The sequence below is a fragment of the Spinacia oleracea genome, chromosome 5 (assembly GCF_020520425.1).
Source record: "Spinacia oleracea cultivar Varoflay chromosome 5, BTI_SOV_V1, whole genome shotgun sequence".
Taxonomy (NCBI): domain Eukaryota; kingdom Viridiplantae; phylum Streptophyta; class Magnoliopsida; order Caryophyllales; family Amaranthaceae; genus Spinacia; species Spinacia oleracea.
Window position 1 is genome coordinate 22644744 of NC_079491.1, and position 23833 is coordinate 22668576.

Sequence of the window (23833 nt, forward strand, 5' to 3'; positions counted from 1 at the left end):
TGGTTCCACTGCTTAACCAATTTGTTCCATCGCTTAACTAACTATTCTAGTGTTTAACTAATTAGTTAAATTGCTTAACTAATCAGTTTCAGTGATTAACTTATATGACACCAATGTGGTCTTTTGTGTAAGACCGCCTTATATAAAAATTTGTATTATGGAGTAGAGATTTTCATGTACTTGGTATCAAAAAAATAATTACTTTTCTCCTTAAAAAAGATTCACTTTTCACTAACTCTTATATTTCCTTGAATCTGTTGCTAGCCAACAAGAGCGACTGTGAGAAAATCTTTTAGGAACAGAGATAATATATATATAACTCCATATTAGTATCTTACAAATAAAAGTAATTAGGAAGCTAGCTAGATATAGGGTTCCATCCTTGAGAATTAAGGTACTAAACCCATTTATGCAATTAAAATAATAACCCATTTGCCAATCCAACATCACCCCTCTCCTCATCTTTCTCCCAAAAAAAAAGAAGAAATAAAATAATAATAATAATAATATAAATTAATGCAAGTACGTAAGTTCCTATGAGTTGTGAGCATTCCTCATAATATATAGACACCATAAATAGGCACATATTGATCACTTGATTTCATTACTTCTCCCCATTCCTTGTTGTTACATCTCTTTTTTCTCTCTCTCTCTCTCTCTCTCTGTCTCTGTCTCGAGAGGCTAGTAGTATTAATGAGCAATATGGGTGTTGTGCTAAATGTGTTGTGGTTGGGTGTTATTGGCTTACTATCAATTGTGAATGCAAGAATTCCAGGTACTTACCAAGGTGGGCCATGGACTACTGCTCATGCTACTTTCTACGGCGGCGACGATGCTTCCGGGACCATGGGTATGTACTCTACTACTTCTTATACGCATTTAATTATCATTGTTTTATTCTTAATTCCTTTAATTTTATTAGTTTTTATTAATTTATAGTGGTGTTTTGTTTATTTTACAAAAAAAATAACAATCCTTAAATGTCCGATACTACTACGGAGTACTAGCTAGGACAAGGTATCATTTATTCGATTTCAGAGTATGTACTCCATATATAGTATTGTCGTACGTTTAGATGTATTATTAAAGGAAATGTATGGAGTGTTCATAGGAAAGAAAAGATTTCCTAAAAACAATAAATCAATTGACCTATAAGGAGGATACATATAGGGATTAGGGAATGGAGATTTAAACTAGTGAGTTACCAATCTACCATACACGAACCTTAAAATTTTACAATTAAGGTTTTGTTCTCTTCACCTGGTTTTGTCGGATTTTTCTAGTTTCTGGTTTTGTCTATTCTAAACGTTTTTTGCGAGTGTTTCTTTTTCTTTTCTGGTCAGGTATGACTTTGTTGGTGTGATATAATAAGCATTAAGAATAAAATGGAGATTAGAACATAGCCTAAGTCAATTAGACTTTATTAGCACTTGTCGGTTTATATATGTCTAAGATCTTACATTGACCAATTAATTGATTTGGTGGTTAGTAACATATATAAGGGAAAGATAAGCTTATAATTCTATATATAGAAATAAAAATGTTGATTGATAAATGGCCGGTATGTTTCCCAAAAAAAAAATGCAGGAGGAGCATGTGGGTATGGAAATTTATACAGCGCAGGGTACGGAACAAGTACCGCAGCATTAAGCACAGCATTATTCAACAAAGGTTCAACATGTGGTGCATGCTTTGAGCTTAAGTGTGTTAATGACCCACAATGGTGTAATCCTGGCAACCCTTCTATTCTTATTACCGCCACCAATTTCTGCCCTCCTAATTACGCTCAATCTAGCGATGATGGTGGCTGGTGCAACCCTCCTCGCGAACATTTTGACCTTGCCATGCCTATTTTTAACAAGCTCGCCCAATTCAAGGCCGGAATCATCCCCGTTAATTACCGCCGGTTAGTTAATTAGTTCACTCTCTCTCTCTCTCTACTTCATCATCTTGTTTACTACACGTATATACTAGACCTAATAAAGTTGATAAATGATTTTTACGTACTTATAGATAGTATCAGTAACGAAACCCACACATTGAATCATGGATTGTTCACCGACATATTCACTAATATAAATAAAAACTTGTTGTTCAACAATACCACGTACGTACCGGCATAACCGTGTATCAAACATGTCATGCATTAACTATATATATAAGTATTAAGATCTACTAGTAGTTTGTTAATATTTAGGGAAAATGGGAGTGGACCTTCTCTTGTTAAATTCTGACCTCGTTATTATATTAATTTGGATAAAATATTAAATTAAAATAACTTGATAACAACAAACTTGATCACATTCGATTGCATGCGTTGGTAAATGGTCCAACCTCAATGTAAATCTCAACTCGATCAATTCCCTTGTCTTTTACTCGAATTACTTAAATTTAATCATAGACCTTCAATTCGGTGGATAAATGATCAATATTTTACATAAAATTTTACTAGATATTGTATATATTTTAATACGTAAGTGTGATTTAAAAATTGGGACTCTATTGTAGTCGGTACACAAATAAATTATTTCAAGAAAAGAAAATAAGAAACAAAAAAGAGTGCATGAAAGGCGGAAGACGCACGAGGAAAGACGCAAGTGCAAAATGAAGTGAGCACTGAGCATGTAATGTAATTGCGAAGAATCCGAGTGAGCCACATGCACCAAATGCTATCACGGATTTTTCCTCCTATATGGGGATTTCATGCTCTACTTTTATTATGCATATTTTATATTTATATTTTCTAAATATATTACTTCATCAGTTCTTGAATGTTAGTTCATTTTGAAATTTAATACAATTTAATAAAATAACAATTGTTACATGAATTTCAATGGAATGTCACATATGTGGCTGGGTAGAAAAGAAAAATAATAGATACGAATTATCAAATTTTGTGGTAAACATTAGTGGTCAAATTTTTATGAATTATGAAAAACGGGTGTTGGTTTCTAACAATTGTTTAAATTAACAATAATATTATATATGTTTGTGTATGTGTGATTAGGGTGCCATGCAAGAAGTCGGGTGGAATAAGATTCACAATGAATGGTTCACAATACTTTAATTTGGTATTGATCACAAATGTAGCCGGAGCTGGTGATGCAATTCGTGTAAGAGTGAAAGGTACAAAAACAGATTGGTTAAGCATGAGTCGTAATTGGGGTCAAAACTGGCAATCCAATGTCGTTTTGGTTGGTCAAGCCATCTCCTTCCGAGTCACAACTAGTGACCATCGTACATCTACAACATTGAACGTGGCACCTGCCAGCTGGCAGTTTGGTCAAACTTATGTTGGCAAGAACTTCAAAGTACGCTAATTATTACTATAATTAGTGTTCCTTGATTATTATTCAATATGCATACAATTATATTATAATTGTTAGTTTTATTTCTCACCATCTCCAATTTGATCTCTCTTATTTTCATGAGAAAATTAGAATGGTGGAGCTAAATAGGTCATTTATACATAGCATATATTCACTCATCTTGAGTGAGGAAGGGTTACTATTATTATTATTATTATTATTATTATTATTATTATTATTATTATTATTATGTGTCGAAATAGTAACTTGAAATGCTTGTCTTGTAGTAATAGCTGAAGTGGTTGCAAATGACAAATTCGAGATGCAACCCGCAGTTAACTATTTTTATTATTTTAATTTTACTTCCATATATAATTACATATAAATGTATTTGTGTTGAATTGTATGTGTGTCAATGTTACTAGTGATTGATTTTAATATCAATGAAGATCTTGTCATCTTTTATTATAGCGTCTCTGGAATCATTACATATGTTTAAAAAAAAAAGGTCTTATGGCACTTATAGACCCATTATATATTATGCAGTGGAAGTAGGAATTGATTTCATTCAAAATGGAATTAGTTTTGAAGTTGTATGAAAATTAAACCAAAAAGAAGTAAATTTCTTAAAAATAATATATCGATAGGACTAGTTTCCTTACGCTAATCAAATTCCCTTAAAGGATCACCCCTACAAAACAAACGGACGCAGTAGCATACCATTAACATCCTAGTTCTGATACTAACAAACAGATGAATAAATGGAGGGATAATATTCCTCAAATATTAGTGTTATATTCTGGTTTTTGGCTCTTTGAGCTAGACTGATAAGGGTTCAAACAAAGAAAACCCCACAAATTACTGTTAACATTATGAAGGAATTCTATTTATAACAGAAACAAGCAACTCAGCATAATTAGTTTAAGGCATTGCAAACACACTGCTTGTATGCATTTTCAGCATACAGTCAGCACCTTGTGTGCACTTTCTGTTACAAGCTTGCTGACATCATGATCAGTTAGTTATAACAACCTATAGAAGAATCTAAAATTCTAGCTTGTATATATATGCTCACTACAGCAGAATTGTAATTCATTTAATAATAATCATAGAATTCCCAAACTCTATTCTGTTGCTTTGCTCTAGACCTGATCAAGATGAGCCCGCCCCGCCCGAAGCTTGGAATACTCCTCACAAAAACTGAAAGAAGATCAACTGCTAGAGACAGTAAAGTAGCAGCAGTTTCTTTTGGTGATCAGTCTAATGATAATGTGTCAGTATTGCCACAAACTGAAGCAAGTCCAGCTATCATTGTGGAACAATATCAGCAGCTTATGGATATGTTGTCCAAGCAACAGCAGCAGAATGCTAATACCAATTCCAATCTAGCTATGATGGCATGTAATATCTTCTTACTATCACATACTAAGTCTAAATGGCTTCTAGATAGTGGAGCTTCAGACCACTATTGTCATGACCTATCCCAATTTTCCAGCTATAAACCTGTTGATAACCAAAATACCTATATTACTATTCCTGATGGGAGTAACATTGCAGTAAGACACATAGGTTCAGTAACACTGAATGATGATATAACCTTGAACAATGTGTTACATGTTCCAGATTTTAAGTATAATCTGATATATGTGCATAAATTGTGTCAAGACTTGCAATGAGAGATTCATTTTACTCATGACAAGTGTTTTGTTTGCTGCCAGCAAGGGAGGTTGATTCCTCTTGGTGATATGAAGTCAGGTCTATACAAATTGGGAGAACAAGAGTCTGGAAAAGTCAATCCTGTTCAGTCACACATCTGTAATGTAGCTTGCTCATCCACAATAGATAATGCTAAACTCTGGCATCTAAGACTTGGACACTTACCTTTTAATAGATTGAAGTTAATAAATCCTAGTTGTGATGTGACTACCTGCTTACAAGACACTATTTGTCAAGTGTGTCCTGCAGCAAAGCAAACTAGGCTTAGTTTTCCTCACAGTAGTATTAAGCCAGCTAATCCATTTGATCTTGTACACATAGATGTTTGGGGTCCACATGCTGTAAAGACACCTACTGGTTGTACTCAGTTCTTGACTATTGTTGATGACTATACCAGATTTACCTGGATTCATTTTCTGAAAAACAAAAGTGATTGTGTTGCTATTATGAATGATTTCTTGAACATGGTTGAGACACAATTTGGAGTCAAAGTCAAGTGTATTAGATCAGACAATGCAAAAGAACTTTGTGAAGGTGATATGAAGAAACTATACCTAAAGTTAGGCATTCTAACCCAAACCAGTTGTAGTCATACACCTCAGCAAAATGGAGTTGTGGAAAGGAAGCATAAACACTTGTTAGAAACAGCAAGGGCTTTGTACATACAGTCCAAAGTACCAGACAGATTTTGGGGAGAGTGTGTACTTTGTGCTGCCTATTTGATCAACAGAATGCCTTTGCAATCCTTGAACCTTGAATCTCCTTACTATAGGCTGTTTAAACAAATTCCAAACCTCTCACACTTGAGGACTTTTGGTTGTCTTTGTTGTGTATCCACAACCAAAGTTGGGAGAACAAAATTGAACCCCAGGGCCACTCCCTGTGTGTTCATGGGTTACTCAACAACACAGAAGGGTTACAAGGTTCTGGAAATAGATACAAACAGGTTCTTTGTATCAAGAGACATTCATTTTCATGAAAAACACTTTCCATTCCACCTTCATCACAAACACAATTCCATAAACACTTCTCCTTACACCAATGCCATCTATCTTCCTGCTTTCTTATCCCCTACAATTTTTGATCCTCCAGATTTCTCTTCTCCCACCACAATCTTTCCATCTCATTCCATAACACCAAAATATCACATGTCACCTGAACCTTTTATTTCTTCTCCATCTACATCTGCTTCTCCTTCCATTTCTTTACATCCCACAGATGAAGGAAATAATGCCCTTGGTCCAAGTATGCATTCAATGTTAAGTCTAATAAATGCGGTTCAGTATTAATTAACAAGTTAATAATTCAGTGAGATCAAGTGAGCTGAATGCCTAGCTAGAGGCCGCTTCAGTTCAAGTGGAATTAATGATATTAATCCACAGCTTACTCTTGACTGAACCCGTAGGGTCACACAAATAGTACGTAAACGGATCAAGTATTTAATGGCATTAAATACTCCATCTATGGATATTCGGAATCGACGGATCTTGGTTTCAGTGGGAGCTGAGATCGTCACAGGCAAGAAATGAATACTCCGGAAACGATGATATTGCCGGAAACGGAAATATGGATCGTATCGGAAATATAAATATTATCCAAGTCGTAGATGTTGCCGGAAACGGAAACATGGTATGTATCGGAAAATATTATCGGAAATGGAAATATTGCCGGAATCGGAAATATTGCCGGAAACGGAAATATTGTCAGAATCGGAAATATTATCGGAATCGGAAAATAATTCCGGAAACGGAAATATTAAATATTTGTTCAAACGGAAATTGATTCCGGAATCGGAAATATTGAATATTGTTCGTATCGGAAATGAATTCCGGAATCGGAAAATTAATCGGAAGCGTATCGTACGAATTAGCATCGGACGTGGCCTGCCAGACGAAGGCCCGGCACGAAGTCGGGCCATCGCCCAGCAAGCCAGCGCGCCACAAACGCACCAGCCAAGGCTGCGCCAGGCCCACCGCAAGGCAGGCCCAGCGCGCGCCAAGGCTACGGCAGCATGTGGGCTTGCGGCAGTGGGCTGCGAGCTCGCGGGCTGCGCGCGCGCATGGCGCCCCTCGTGGGCTGCTGTGCGTGCGTGTGTGTTTGTGTGCTACTCGAATCCTAAAGCTACCGGGATTTGTCATATGATTAAATCTAATCCTAAAAGATTTAGTTTATTTAATTAGAGTCCTAGTAGGATTATAATTAAATAAATTAGTATCCTAATAGGATTCCAAATCATTTTCCATAACTCTATAAATAGGTGCCTAGGGTCACATATTTACATCGAGTATTCAAGTATTCAAAGTGAGTTTTTGAGAGCAAAATTCAGTCATACAATTGCCTATAAAGTGCCGAAAATTCTAAGTACCTTAAGGGCGATTCTAGTTGGTCAATCTTAAGGCGGATCCGGACGTGCTATGGACTATCTACGGAGGGACGACACTTGGAGTCCTAAAGACTTGTTCTTGTTCGGTTCGGGCGCAGCTAGGGAGGGCACGCAACAAAGAGTATGCATCTAAACTATGCTAAATGATTATGTGTAACTAATATGTTTTCCTGGCTTTATGGTTTTTCCGCATGATTTATGAATTGTCATATGTATCATAACCTAACAACAGATTCATCTACTCACTCTTCTCAATCTACTTCTGCATCTAGTATAGAAGCATCTTAATCTGTTGAGTATACCTCTAGTTCCAATTCTGAACCTCTTCCTTACCCTACTACAAGGCAGTCTACCAGATCACACAAACCTCCAGCCTATCTAGATGCTTATGAATGCTTTACTGCTTCAACCTCAGGCTCAGTTCTAGTTACCCAACACTGGTGCAATCTAGTCTCCTATGTTACATTTCCAGAAGAGTTTCAATCTTTCATATCTCATGTTTGTGACATTAAGGAACCAACATCTTATACTGAAGCTGCTAAACATCCTTTATGGGTTGAGACAATGACAATAGAATTAGATGTATTGGATAAGAATTACACCTGGGAACTAGTGGAACTACCCAAAGGAAAAAGAGCAATTGGCTGTAAATGGGTGTTCAAGGTGAAATTGAAATCCACAGGAGCATTGGAGAGATGCAAAGCCAGACTAGTGGCCAAGGGTTATAATAAAAAATATGGCATTGATTATGAAGAAACCTTCAGTCCAGTTGTTAAAATGAGCACCATCAGATGTCTTCTTGCAGTTGCAGCAAGTAGAAACTGGCCTCTCTTTCAATTGGATGTAAACAATGCCTTCTTGCATGGGGATTTGAAGGAAGAAGTATACATGCAAGTTCCAGAAGGCATTGATAATCCAACCAACAAGGTCTGTAGATTGATCAAGTCCATATATGGTTTGAAACAAGTTTCAAGACAGTTGCATGAGAAGCTATTAACTGCACTAGAAAAGCAAGGATTCATGCAGTCTAAACATTATTACAGTTTGTTTATTAACAAACAAGATGGGCATATTAATATTGCAGCTGTCTATGTTGATGACATAATATTAACAGGCACTGATTCAGACAAGCTACAATCTCTAAAGGCCTATTTACACCAAGAATTCAGCATCAAGGATTTGGGATCTCTCAACTATTTTCTTGGCATGGAGGTGGGCTATACCCCTGATGGAATTATTCTTAGCCAAAAGAAGTTTACCAGAGAACTCATTGAGTTGTGTGGTTTTGATGTAACCAAAAGAGCAGTTACACCTTTACCGGTAAATGTCAAGTTGAGTAACACAGATGGAGAAACCTATCCTGACACAGAAAAGTACAGATCACTAGTTGGAAAGTTGAATTTCTTGACACATACAAGACCTGATCTTTCATATGCAGTACAAACATTAAGTCAGTTTCTGTAATGTCCTGGAGAACCACATGTAGCAGCTTTACATCACACCCTGAGATACCTAGCACATACAGAAGGTCAAGGGATTCTGTTACAAGCTTCAAACAACATCAGTTTACAAGCATTCTCATATTCTGATTGACTTCTTGTCCAGACACTAGGAGGTCTGTCACTGGATACATTCTCTTACTTGGTGGTTCACCAGTCTCATGGAAATCTAAGAAACAAGGGACAATTTCTAAATCTTCAGCAGAAGCAAAGTATAGGGCAATGGCAGCTGCTGCTTCAGAAGTTACTTGGATAGTAAACTTATTAGAGGATTAGGGTGTTCATGATCTAAAGCCAATCACCTTGCATTGTGACAATCAATCATCCCTACACATTGCCAGGAATCCAGTGTTCCATGAAAGAACAAAACACATAGAAATCGGCTGTCATTTTACAAGAGACAAAGTTCTAGAAGGCTTGTTGCATCTCACCTATTTGCCTACACAGCAACAACTGGCTGACATCTTTACTAAGCCTCTCTCTTCTATGCAGTTTCAGACTCTTTTGTCCAAGATTGGAGCCTGTGAGTCTCCATCTTGAGGGGGGATGTTAACATTATGAAGGAATTCTATTTAAAACAGAAACAAGCAACTCAGCATAATTAGTTTAAGGCATTGCAAACACACTGCTTGTATGCATTGTCAGCATACAGTCAGCACCTTGTGTACACTTTCTGTTACAAGCTTGCTGACATCATGATCAGTTAGTTATAACAACCTATAGAAGAATCTAGAATTCTAGCTTGTATATATATGCTCACTACAGCAGAATTGTAATTCATTTAATAATAATCATAGAATTCCCAAACTCTATTCTGTTGCTTTGCTCTCAACTACTGAAGTAGTTGATCTTCTTTCAGTTTTTGTCAATTACCCTTGGTCTTGGGATCTGGTTAGTAAACAGAAACACAAAGGAAACCCATAGACAATTCGTTTTTCGAAAGATAAATTCACTTCTTAGGAAATCACCTTTTAGAAATTAATGATTTCTTAGAAAATAAATTCAATTCTTAGGAAATCACGTTTTAGAATAATAATACTTATTTCAAGGAAACCATTATGTTCTAAATGGCGATTTCCTTGAAATAAGTATTATTATTCTTTGGAAAAATCACCTCCCGAACGCACCGTATTCAATCAATTGCCCCATCCCCCCACGTCAGATTTCTTCCATAACACATTCACTCCTAAATGCAGACCGATTACCAATGAGGTTTTAGCTTAAAGTTAAAACTAAAGACTAAGGCCTTGTTCTCTTCAACTCATATGTATAAGTTTAGATAAGTTTATATAAGTTCTTGTTAGATATTGTGAAACTCTGTGTGTTGGAGTGTATTTCATTAATCTATAATGTTACAAACATACATTAGTCCTAATTGTATTAGGAAACCTAATGAGACTAGAATTGTACAATTTATATCCTAAGAAAATTATATTCTTTATTACATCCCTGCAGTCGTAGTGGGTGTGAAATGTCTGCAAACTGATACCGAGTAGAATCACGAAGAACCGTCACGGCAGAATAGTCGATACCTAGGTTGTCCCTGCAGGAATCGTCCTAGCCAACGTCACCCCACTTAAGTCCTCCAATAAAACAACACGAATATCCCTCGGGTTCGCCCAAGTAAGACCATATTTGGAGATAACCCAACACCATATTTTGCTAGCCAATCTGCAACTGGATTAGCTTGCCTACGGCAAAGGTTAATTGTAATCGGTTGCTAGCTTGAACTGAGCGGTGGGTTGTTGCTAGCAGACAGTTAGGTAGGCAGTTGGGCACGTGGTGTGAGCAAGGATGGAAGATGGAAATGAGGAAAGTCCGAAGTAAGATAAATGACTTGGTGTAGAGGGAATATGGAGAATTCCAAAAAGGAAAGTGGGAAATTGAACAGCAAGCCAAACAGACACAAAGCGATTTGGGAATATGAATTTCCTTTTCCTTTTCCTTTTCCTTTATTGATTCTGCTCTATGTTTACATTAAGCTACTAATTACGCCTATATCAGAGGAGAATAAGCAGAAAATGCGGTTGTAGACTCATAGGGGCAAAAACAGACTAGGGGCAACAATAACAACCACTGTAAGATCAAATTCAGGACCTACATTTTCTTAAAAACAATTTGAGGAAATCCCAGGGAATTACCATTGAATACAGAAGGAGATATAAAGAAGTTTGGGCACATATTTTCAGCCCTACAAAGCTTAAAAATTCAGCTGTAACCACAGTTTCCAAATCAAGTCAGCCTATCATCAGTATGGAAATACCCCAAAATTGTATTAGAGGACTAACCCAGCTTATCAGAGGTCCAACAAAGGCTAAATTCCCCACTGATAATACTGAAAGATACTAAAAGATTTAAATGGCTTTGGACTTAGCATTCGGTTATGCAAAACGATCGATCATGCTCAATCCTGGGTAGGAGCGCCCTGGTTAAGCTCTGCAAATCTCAGACCCACACGCATTGAGTGCTTCAGGAATTTCTCAGCACACCGTCGCACACATGTCTCCTCCTGCTTGTCAAGAGTTTTCCGTCTGAAGGAGTCAACACAGTCGGTGAAACATCTCTCCACCAGAGAATTGTACATCCTTAGACTGAAATTCAATTTCACAATATTGGTCAATTTATCATTTAACCATCAAAAGCAAAAACAAAAAAAAAAACTTAGGCACAGTGCAAATATTCTGAGAGAATTTCGGTGAAAACAAATAAAAATTCAAAGAAATTAAATCACACTTTTGTAAACCAGTTCAACAGTACAGGGATCACCAACTTGTTTTGTAATCCTAAAATTCTAACAACGTAGGGGATGTGAAATAGGTACAGCACATCAAAAGGCATTTTGTCATGCATACTTCCAATTGAAAAATACATTCTAGTCATTTATGCGCAAAATCATACACATGTCGTTAAAAACATAAATAACTCAATCACATACTTCATATTACAATTTCTTTAAATGAAAAGAGGAGATAAATAAACAACCAATATAAGGCTCAAAAAACCTCTAGCAGATAAAAACCTCAATAATGAATATAGCTTTGGAGCCTTGGTATTTAAAGGACCTCGAATGACAGATTGGAGACCTCTCATCTTATGCTGATACTTTTAACGTCATATTTTCTAGCTATATCAATCATCTGCTGTCTCCAGTAACTTTTTTGTTAATTTACTGGAAATAGAAGGAAAAATAATCCTACAAGCCTACAAATTTATCTTAACTAATTAAATTGCTTCAAACTTCCTCAGTACCCACTTTTGCAGAAATTGTACTACCTCGATTCCAAATTATTAGAGACATTAACTTTTTCAAAATGAAAGTATCATCAACCTTGGCCGTGTTTTTTGCTAATGTAAAAGAAAAGAACATTATCATGTGGACTAACTTTTAACAGTTTCCATCAATACTCCCTCGGTATCACAAATAGCATGTTTTTTTGGCAGCGAAATTTAGAACTGTTGTTATATTTGATATAGAGATTAGGAGAGAAAGTGTTGGAATGTACTGAGTGATAGACCGATAGTGGATAGAGAGAGAGAAGTAATAAAATTCAGTTCACTGAAAGGAAATGCAAATTATTGTGGGATAAAGGAGTATTTAGTTAACAATATTTCCCAAAGGTGTCTTGCACATGAAAAATAAAATATTGCACTTTTTAAACAGAGGACTTTCTAAGTTTCTCATCCTGTGGCGTCCATAGAGATTCTCAAAATCTATGGAACATTCCATTAAAAAATTATAAAAAAGATCCTTCGATGCATTTCAGGATACACAGAAATCTCATTGATTCTTAGTTTTTTACCACTCAAAATACTTGATTGTAACTACTTTATTAAGACATTTCATGCAGTGACCAGCTTGAGAATAAAACCTACAACATTTGTCTACACAACCCAAAAAAAAGCCAAAACAAAACAACTTTGTATTCTTGGGGCAAGTGAGGTACTCATGCTTAGGTCATTTTTGACATCTGGAGTTAAATGAAAACAGTTTACTTAGGTTAGGAGCATTTTGCATTCAAAAGGTGACCTGACGACAGATTTATGTATGTTCTACTAGTTGTGATCAATATCATTTTAAAATGTTATATACTTCCTCCGTTCCTTAAATATTGCACCATGGTTGACTTATACTCCTCCAACGCACTAATTTGACTCTTAATATCTCAAACTACGTATGAGTAAAAATTATAAACATTGATATTTAGAAAAAATGTATCGGTACGATTCTAACGTGATCTTCCATGATTACAAATTTTCTTACGTATGAATCACAAAAGGCGGCCAAAGTCGTAGTTTGTATAGTGTAAAAATCAAAATGGTGCGATATTTAAGGAACTGAGGAAGTAGTAAATTTTGTATAAAATCTTAATGCTTTAATTAACTTTCAATATTTATCTTGCATTAGCAAAGAGAAGCTGTTTTTGTTTTAACAAAATGGAATAGAATGGTTTCAAAATCAGAAAGTTGGAGTATGGATTGGAATTCCATTACTTAATTATACTTCATACTTGTTTGGTGGAGAACCTTATAACTAAGTGTACTGGACTGGAAGCCATTATATGATTATATGTGTTGTTTGGCTGCCATGTATTCCAAAGTAGGCCTTCCTACGCTGTAAAGCAATTCCCTCTTTAACCCCCCCCCCCCCCCCCCACCCCCACCCCCAAAAAAAGAAGGATAATCTTCAAAATCCTTTGGCAAAGAAACGGAAGCAAATGAAGGGATGGAGGTGATCCGTGGAGAAGGCGAGATGCAGCAGCATAGGGTTGTGGATACATAGAACCACAGAGACAGAGAGACGAGGGTGAGTTATCTGATACCGCAAGTCCTGGGTATGAGGTTCAAGGAGTTGGTAGGAAAGGGGCTTGAATCACTTGATACCTGAGTGAATGAGGTTCACACCAAATGACCTCAACCAAACAGTTGAATCAAACTTTTAGGTATCAAGTTTATTTCATCAACTCCATAGACTGACTAAAAATATTTAACTGACCGTCAACTGAAAACATTCCAACTTGACCCTCAAATTCACCAATCTAAAATGAACCCAATATCACTTAGCCTACCATTTCCCAGCCCCTTCCCCTATCCCCCTACAAATTATATTTCAGAACATGCAAACCAGAAATACATTCCAGGGTGATGTTGGTTTGGATAAAAAGAAAAATGACAACTCAGAATCATAGGGAAGGGATAGATCATAGAGGGATATCTAATCAAAGGGCTCCGGTAACTCCTGTGCAGAGTGCAAGTCCACAAATCTTTTGGGGTAGAGAGAATCATTAACCAATAGTCGAAGCATTAGGATTGAAAAAAACTATATGTTTACCATCTTTAATTCATGTTTCGATCGTAGTTTTAAAAAGCGCACTTAAGCGCGCTTAAAGCCCCAGAAGCTCAAAAGCTCACAGAAGAACGCTTCTGCCAGCCGAAGCCTAGCGACATACAGCGCTTCTGTGCTTTTGCGCTTCCTAGCGCTTCTGTGCTTTTGCGCTTCCTGTAATATGGGCACAACAGACCCTTATTTTTAATTAAAAAATAAAGCCACGTCACCGGAGTCATTTCCTTCTACCTACTAGTATCAACCTCACACGAAGAACAGCTCATGTAACCATGTTAATAATGTATAGACTACCACAAGTCAGCAAACTTCTGGTTACAACTTATATTCAAAGGTGATAAGCTCCAATGGTTTCAAATCATTAGTAATCAGATATGTGATCATAGGAATCCTCGACTTCATCATCAGTCAATTCGACACCAAATTTACTATTTATTGTCCAGCTTAATTCTGCATCCCAAAGCTGAGAAACCATTATTCCAAAATACAAGATTCACAACAATTCACATCCTCAAAATCTTCAAACTAAAAGCATGACTACCTCAAAAACAAACTTCCCAATAAAATATCTACCATTTATGAAGAACACAGACCGCAAATAAAAATCAGATTTACCGGATACTAAAAATTCAATTTCCAAACTACATTAAAAATCTACAAGCAAGCAAAAACAATTGCAAACAAAAATGCAACAACACATCATACATGCTTCGATGCAACAGATGACTTGTTTCGAGGTCATGAAATATCCAGTGAAGTAAGGAAGAGAAGGAAGAGAACCTGTCGCGAATCTGGAGCTGGTCGATCATGGCGGCCATTTTCATCTTATCTTCTTCAGGAAGATTGTCGAGGTCTCCGAGCATGTTCTTGTCCATTTTTTCAGTATCGCCCACAAGTAAATAAATCTCAAAAACCTCTCTTTCTCTGCCTTTCGCCGAAAACCTCTGTTGTGTTGTTCGCTTTGTTTCGGTGTTTGTTTCACCACCTTAAACCCTAAAAAGTAATCAGCCGTTTGATTATCTGCACGAAATTTTTAACCGGTTGACGTTAGAATTTATTTTTCGGAATTTTCAAGGTTTAGGTTTAGGTTTATTCACCAGGTATCTTCGTTGTCTCAGTAATTCACCATGTACCCCTTAGGTTTCATTTTCTCGCATTAGATACCCTTAATGACACTAACGGACTAACGGCGTTATGTAGACGTTACTGTGCTTTGACTCTTTTGCCCTTATTCTGGCGCAATTCTAAGTAACTGACGTAGACACCCAGGTCTCCAAAAATTCAAAACCCCAACCTTTCTTCTTCCTTCTTCCTCTGTTCTTCTCTCGATAAACCACGCAAACCCTAAAAATAATTTCACGATTCTGGAGGAGATTTTGGGGGAAATTATCTGCAATCGATAAATTGGGGTCTCCATACTTCAATCCACTCTCTCGGAAGCCGAAAAGTCAAAGAATTTCGGGTTTTTCAAGTTCATCAGCAAAAAGGTCGGGTCGAAGTAATCAATCAAAGTAAGGGTGATCTAAGTGTTTCTCTTCTTCAAAAGGTACTCTCTTTAGTTCGTTTTGTTTATTTGCATTTTTTGGTTGATTTATCTGCGAAAATTTTAGGGTTAGGGTTTATTTTTTGTGATTGGGTTTATATTGATAAATTTGATGTTGTTCAGTTGATTATGGTTTGATAAATTTGATGTTGTTCAGTTGATTAATGGGTTGATAACTGGTTTGATTTATGGGTTATTTAATTGGGTTTTATTTGTGCTTTAATTCTTGTGTTAATATTCTGTAATTGTTCGATTGTTTATTTAGGATTTTTTGTGTTAATATCTCGTGTATTTAAACTTGAGTCTTATATTAGTAGTAACTAGTCTTATATGCACGCGATGCGTGCGAGATAATATAAGAACTTTAAATTGTGTAATTGCAACTAATCACCAAAAATAATATGCCACAAAATTTGTTCACAAAGTTCATCTAAAGAAAAATTATACATCATCCTTGTATTTTTGGGTAAAACAGCGAACTTTATTACCAAAACGTAGAAAATAATCAAAATCCAACCGTAGAAGCAACAAACACCAGTTAAGGGAGCACAACCGCACCCTCAACAAAACAAAATACAAAGCAGCAAATTAGCATCCAACCTGCACAGAGGCAAGCGGCATAACCAAACCAGCCTAACGGAAACTCAAAGCAAAAGCACAACAAACAGGAAGCACGCAGAGCGAGCCTGCACACCGGAAACACGGAGAAGGTGCCTGCAAACCACACTGCAAGAGCAATAGAACCATCCTGCATAAGTAACAGGATCCATAGCAGCAGCCTGTAGAGAAAGCAACAACTACAATTACAACCAGAAGCAGAGGTGTCTAAACCCCCTGCATACACCAGAAAAAACAAACAGCAACACCCTAGTCCAGAAAAGACCAAAAGAAAAGCTTTACGCAATCTGAAAACAGCAAGACAGATGCAGAAGCTACCAACATGTACTCAATTAATTGTGCCTTTAGAGAAGTGAAATCTAAACTATAATGTCAAAATAAAGAAATTAAGCAAATAAAATGGTGTATTATAATTAAATTTGAGGGTGGATATCAAGGTGAGCAACCAACTATAACATCTGCATAAACAGACACAATTTAATCTTTTGATTTTATTTAAGAATGCACTCATATATGTTCAAAATTTTAAGTGAATCAGTTCAGTTTACTGATTTGATTGGATTTATGGAGGTACTTCATGAATTGACTAAGTTGTTGAATAAGCATCAGAAATTGAGTCCTTTAACTTCATATGTATCAACATCTAAGATAGATGTTTTGGCTCTATATCATGTTAGGTTATGATACATATGACAAAACATAAATCATGCGGAAAAAACCATAAAGCCAGGAAACATATTATTTACACATAATCATTTAGCATAATTTAGATGCATACACTTTGTAGCGTGCCCTCCCTAGCTGCGCCCGAACCGAATAAGAACAAGTCTTTAGGACTCCAAGTGTCGTCCCTCCGTAGATAGTCCACAGCACGTCCGAATCCGCCTTAAGCTTGACCAACTAGAATCGCCCTTAAGGTTACTAGGATTTTCGGCTAATAGGTTGCAAGTGTTTGGCTGATTTTTGCTTCAAAATCTTACCTTTAGAATACTTTAATTGTCTGTTAAATATGTGACTCTAGGCCTATATTTATAGAGTTTATGGAAAGGAATTATAATCCTACTAGGATATGGATTTATTAATTAGAATCCTATTAGAACTCTAAATAATAAATTTAATCTTTTAGGATTAGGATTTAATCAATGCACGAATTCCAATAGGATTAGGATTCGTTACGAACACGAGTGTTGCACGACTACGAGGGAAGCACACACCGCGCAGGCCTTGCGGCCCACACGCGTGAGCGCTGCCTCGCAGCCCACGAGCATACAGCCCGCGCGCGCCTGCAGCCTTGCTGGGCCTGGCCTTGCGCTGGGCCTGGCGAGGCTGTGGCCTTCGTGTTGGGCGCTTGGCTTGCTGGGCGCGGGCCTGGCTTCGTGCTGGGCCTTCGTCTAGCAAGCCTCGTCCGATGCTAATTCGTACGATGCGCTTCCGATTAAATTCCCGGTTCCGGAATTCATTTCCGATGCGAACAATATTTAATATTTCCGATTCCGGAATTAATTTCCGTTTCGAACAAATATTTAATATTTCTGTTTCCGGAATTATTTTCCGATTCCGATAATATTTCCGATTCTGACAATATTTCCGTTTCCGGCAATATTTCCGATTCCGGTAATATTTCCATTTCCAATAATATTTTCCGATACGTACCATGTTTCCGTTTCCGGCAACATCTACGACTTGGATAATATTTATATTTCCGATACAATCCATATTTCCGTTTCCAGCAACATCATCGTTTCTGGAGTATTCATTTCTTGCTTGTGACGATCTCAGCTCCCACTGAAACCAAGATCCGTCGATTCCGAATATCCATAGATGGAGTATTTAATGCCATTAAATACTTGATCCGTTTACGTACTATTTGTGTGACCCTACGGGTTCAGTCAAGAGTAAGCTGTGGATTAATATCATTAATTCCACTTGAACTGAAGCGGCCTCTAGCTAGGCATTCAGCTCACTTGATCTCACTGAATTATTAACTTGTTAATTAATACTGAACCGCATTTATTAGACTTAACATTAAATGCATACTTGGACCAAGGGCATTATTTCCTTCAGTCTCCCACTTGTCCTTAGGGACAAGTGTGCATTTCCTAATTCCTTCGTCGCTCGATGCTTGCTCTTGAACATAAGGTAAGAGTTGTCATCCTTATTATGTCCAGAGGTGTTTCTCGGTTTCAGAGTTCAACTGATCAAATAAAACAGATAATCATAGCCTATGATTCATCTGAGCACGGCCATGTATTTTACAATTTCTAGCTCTCCAAGTGGCCTTGTACAACTTTCAGCATCTCATCCCGATTTATGGGAGGACAATCCCAATCTTGTGATCTTGAGACTAGACTTCGTTTGATAGGTGATTACCTGAGCGTTGCCTTTATAGCCTCCTTTTACGGTGCGACGGTTGGTCAACGTCAAAGCAACCAGTTCTCAAACAAGTAATCTCAAATCACTCAGGTATTGAGGATTTAGTGTCTAATAATTTTAATGAAATTTACTTATGACAGATTTTCATCTCTTACAGTAAAGTTTCATAGGTCTGTCCGATACTAGTTTTCCCAAAGTAAGTATCTATGAAATGATTACGACATTCCCATGTCCACATAGTTCAAGAAACAAAACTACTAGTCATCTTGCATTCCAGTCGTCTAACATTTTCTATGCGTCCAATTTTATAGAAAACTCCGACCAGGGACTATTTTCAACTTTTGACATTCAAGTTCACTTGATAGACATTTCTTAGTCACAGGACTGGTCCTGACAGTCTATCTTAAATATATCGTCAAATTGAAGGGACTCATCATTTAATAAACCACAAATTAAATGGAAAAATGAATTCTATTCATTTATTGTGAATGATTAACCAATAATGTTTTACAAAGAATTAAACTCTAAAACTTTAAAACATTAAACAAGGACATCAAAGCCATTCTCCAATATGCTTGATTCCCATAGCTGCAGTGTGCGAGTTGTGCTTCGCCTGCGGCAGAGGTTTCGGTAATGGATCTGAGATGTTGTCATCAGTTCCAATCTTGCTTATCTCGACTTCTTTTCTTTCAACGAACTCTCGTAGAAGGTGAAATCTACGAAGTACATGCTTGACTCTTTGGTGGTGTCTAGGCTCCTTTGCCTGTGCAATAGCTCCGTTATTATCACAATATAGGGCTATTGGTCCTTTAATGGAGGGGACTACACCAAGTTCACCTATGAACTTCCTTAGCCATATAGCTTCCTTTGCTGCTTCATGTGCAGCAATGTACTCCGCTTCAGTTGTAGAATCCGCAATGGTGATTTGCTTAGCACTTTTCCAGCTTACTGCACCTCCGTTGAGGCAGAAGACAAACCCAGACTGTGATCTGAAATTATCTTTGTCGGTTTGGAAACTTGCGTCCGTATAGCCTTTAACAATTAATTCATCATCTCTACCATAGACCAGGAAGTCATCTTTGTGCCTTTTCAGGTACTTCAGAATATTCTTGGCAGCAGTCCAATGTGCCTCTCCTGGGTCTGACTGATATCTCCTCGTAGCACTGAGTGCGTACGCAACATCCGGGCGTGTACATATCATAGCATACATTATTGAACCAATCAATGATGCATACGGAATCCCATTCATTCGTCTACGCTCATCAAGTGTTTTTGGCCACTGAGTCTTGCTTAGAGTCATTCCATGAGACATGGGTAGGTAGCCTCGCTTGGAGTCTGCCATCTTGAACCTATCAAGTACTTTATTGATATAAGTGCTTTGACTAAGTCCAATCATCCTTTTAGATCTATCTCTGTAAATCTTGATGCCCAATATGTACTGTGCTTCTCCTAGATCCTTCATCGAAAAACATTTCCCAAGCCAAATCTTGACAGAGTTCAACATAGGAATGTCATTTCCGATAAGTAATATGTCGTCGACATATAGTACTAGAAAAGAAATTTTTCTCCCACTGACCTTCTTGTATACACAATATTCGTCTGCGTTCTTGATGAAACCAAAGTCACTGACTGCTTCATCAAAAAGTATATACCAGCTCCTGGATGCCTGCTTCAATCCGTAGATTGATTTCTTTAGCTTGCATACCTTTTTAGCATTCTTTGGATCCTCAAAACCTTCAGGATGTGTCATAAACACAGTTTCTGTTAAAACACCGTTTAAGAAAGCAGTTTTGACATCCATCTGCCATATTTCATAATCGTAATATGCAGCGATTGCTAACATTATCCGAATATACTTTAGCATTGCAACTGGTGAAAAGGTTTCATCGTAATCCACACCGTGTACTTGCCTGTAACCTTTTGCAACCAATCTAGCTTTGAAAACTTCTAGTTTCCCATCCTTGTCCTTTTTCAGTTTGAAAACCCATTTGCTTCCAATGGCTTGGTAGCCATCTGGCAAATCGACCAAATCTCATACTTGGTTTTCAGACATGGAGTCTAATTCAGATTGCATGGCTTCTTGCCATTGCTTGGAGCTAGGGCTCGTCATAGCTTGCTTATAAGTCGCAGGTTCATCACTTTCAAGTAATAGAACATCATAGCTCTCGTTCGTCAAAATACCTAAGTACCTTTCCGGTTGAGATCTATATCTCTGCGATCTACGCGGGGTTACATCTCTAGATTGACCATGATTCTCACCAGATACTTCTAAAGATCTCTGAGTTTCATCTTGAATGTCATCTTGAGCATTCTCTAGAGTTTGTTGTTCGACTAGAATTTCTTCGAGGTGTACTTTTCTCCCACTTGTCATTTTGGAAATGTGATCCTTTTCCAAAAAGATACCATCTCGAGCAACAAACACCTTGTTCTCAGATGTATTGTAGAAGTAATACCCCTTTGTTTCCTTTGGATAGCCCACAAGGATATATTTGTCAGATTTTGGATGAAGTTTGTCTGAAATTAATCGCTTGACGTATACTTCACATCCCCAAATCTTAAGAAAAGACACATTTGGAGGCTTTCCAAACCATAACTCATATGGGGTCTTTTCAACAGCTTTAGACGGAGCTCTATTTATAGTGAGTGCAGCTGTATTTAGTGCATGTCCCCAAAATTCTATTGGAAGTTCGGCCTGACCCATCATTGACCTAACCATGTCTAGCAAGGTTCTGTTCCTCCGTTCCGACACACCGTTCCATTGTGGTGTTCCAGGAGGAGTCAATTCTGATAGAATTCCACATTCTTTCAGATGGTCATCAAATTCATAGCTCAGATATTCACCGCCTTTATCAGACCGCAGTGCTTTAATCTTCTTGCCTAATTGATTCTCTACTTCACTCTGAAATTCCTTGAATTTGTCAAAGGATTCAGACTTATGCTTCATTAGGTAGACATAACCATATCTACTGAAGTCATCAGTGAAAGTGATAAAGTAGCTGAAACCACCTCTAGCATTTGTACTCACTGGTCCACATACATCTGTATGGATTAAACCCAATAGTTCATTTGCTCTTTCTCCAACTTTAGAGAAAGGTTGCTTTGTCATTTTGCCAAGAAAACATGATTCGCACTTACCATAATCCTCTAAGTCAAATGGTTCTAGAATTCCTTCCTTTTGAAGTCTTTCTATGCGTTTCAGGTTAATATGGCCTAATCGACAATGCCACAGATAGGTGAGATCTGAATCATCCTTTTTGGCCTTCTTGGTATTTATGTTATAAACTTGTTTGTCGTGATCTAATAAATAAAGTCCATTGACTAATCTAGCATATCCATAAAACATCTCTTTAAAATAAAACGAGCAACTATTGTCTTTTATTAAAAAGGAAAATCCCTTAGCAGCTAAGCAAGAAACAGAAATGATGTTTTTAGTAAGACTTGGAACATGGAAACACTCTTCCAGTTCCAAAACTAGCCCAGAGGGCAACGACAAATAATAAGTTCCTACAGCTAATGCAGCAATTCGTGCTCCATTTCCCACTCGTAGGTTGACTTCACCCTTGCTTAACTTTCTACTTCTTCTTAGTCCCTGTGGATTGGAACATAAGTGTGAGCCACAAACTGTATCTAATACCCAAGAAGTTGAATTAGCAAGTATACAGTCTATAACGAAATACCTGAAGATGGAACGATTGTCCCGTTCTTCTGATCTTAAACCAATAAATTCATATGCTTTACTAATTTTAAACATAAAAATGTATTTCTAGTCTAACCGGAAACATACAAATTTAATTAAAATTTAAAGCTCATATAAAATTTATAATCGAATCCATTAATTTAATTTATTTCAGTTGAATTAAACGAATTTAAATTAATTCAAGGTTTAATTTTAGTAAAATAATTAGTATAAATAAAATTTATAATAATTATAATATTCAAAATTAAAATCCGAGAAAACAATTTAAATTATTAATTTTAAAATTAATTAAAATTATTTCCGAACTGAAAATTCAAAATTAAATTTGAAACGACTCAATCGAGACACGACGAGGCACTTGGGCTTGCGCCCCAAGCCCCATCGAGTGCACGAGGCTTAGCGCCCCTTGATTGTTCGTACAGCAACACGCAAGCAACCACACGCAACGCAGCACTGCAGGCCACGCTGCGCGCGCTTGCTCGCTCGTCGCGCCTGCAGGCCACACGCAACGCAGCACTGCAGGCCACGCTGCGCGCGCCCGCTTGCTCGTCGCCTTGCGTCTGCTTGCTTGCTGCGTGTGGCAGCGCGCGCTGTGGCGCAACACGCTTGCTGCCCACATGCGTCTGCCACTGGCTTGCGCCTTGCCCTTCGCCCTTGCCCACTCGCCCACATGCGCACAACACTCGACACATGGCAGCGTGCTGCCTTGTGCTCGTGTGCCATGGCCCTTGCTCGTTGCATCGTACCACATGGGCGACGAGCTCCCTTGCTCGTCGTCGCATGCCCGCACTATACAACACCCCTTAAGGGTAACACGTAGCATCCATTGCTTTGTGCGTGCAAGTTTTATGAGCGAATTGCATAAAAATTAAAACTTTTATTTCCAAAATTAATGACAAATTAATAAATCATATTAATTTCATAATTTTAGGGCGAAAAATAGAAAATTTATTAATCAATTAATTTCCGACTAACATGGATTCAAATCTAGGTCATAAAAATTTAAAATTTAACACAAATTAACAATTTTGATGGTAGTTTTTATTTTTAATCATTGGTACCTAATTAAATTATTAATTAATTATGAAAATCAAATTAATTCTAAATTATTCGAATTTCAACAAATTAATCATAATTACAAATTAGGTTGTATAATTAACAAGGCTAGGCATTCAAACTTGTTAAACATATACAGTAGGTCAATCAAAGATTCAAGATTTATCAACAAGAATCGCAAATATTCAATTTAACATCTTAAATTTACAAACTTTTGCGTTCGAAAAACTAAAACCTCCGAAAAGTCATAGGTAGGCTTCGAATTTGGGAATTCTGGGTTTCGGCGAAAAATACTTTAG

General features: G+C 37.2%; 2 protein-coding genes across 2 annotated transcripts; one reads left to right on the forward strand and one right to left on the reverse strand.

The window, feature by feature from the left end:
* Positions 1–588: 588 nt before the first annotated feature.
* LOC110796210 (expansin-A4) lies at positions 589–3549 on the forward strand. Its single transcript, XM_022001241.2, has 3 exons — positions 589–850; positions 1588–1906; positions 3008–3549. The coding sequence occupies exons 1-3, from the start codon at positions 694–696 to the stop codon at positions 3318–3320; spliced, it is 789 nt and encodes a 262-aa protein (XP_021856933.1). The 5' UTR covers positions 589–693; the 3' UTR covers positions 3321–3549.
* A 7436-nt stretch (positions 3550–10985) lies between these two features.
* On the reverse strand, positions 10986–15270 carry LOC110796207 (mitochondrial import inner membrane translocase subunit Tim9). The gene is made up of 2 exons (XM_022001238.2): positions 15028–15270; positions 10986–11497 (listed from the first exon to the last, which is right to left on the reverse strand). The coding sequence occupies exons 1-2, from the start codon at positions 15120–15122 to the stop codon at positions 11311–11313; spliced, it is 282 nt and encodes a 93-aa protein (XP_021856930.1). The 5' UTR covers positions 15123–15270; the 3' UTR covers positions 10986–11310.
* Between the last annotated feature and the right edge of the window lie 8563 nt (positions 15271–23833).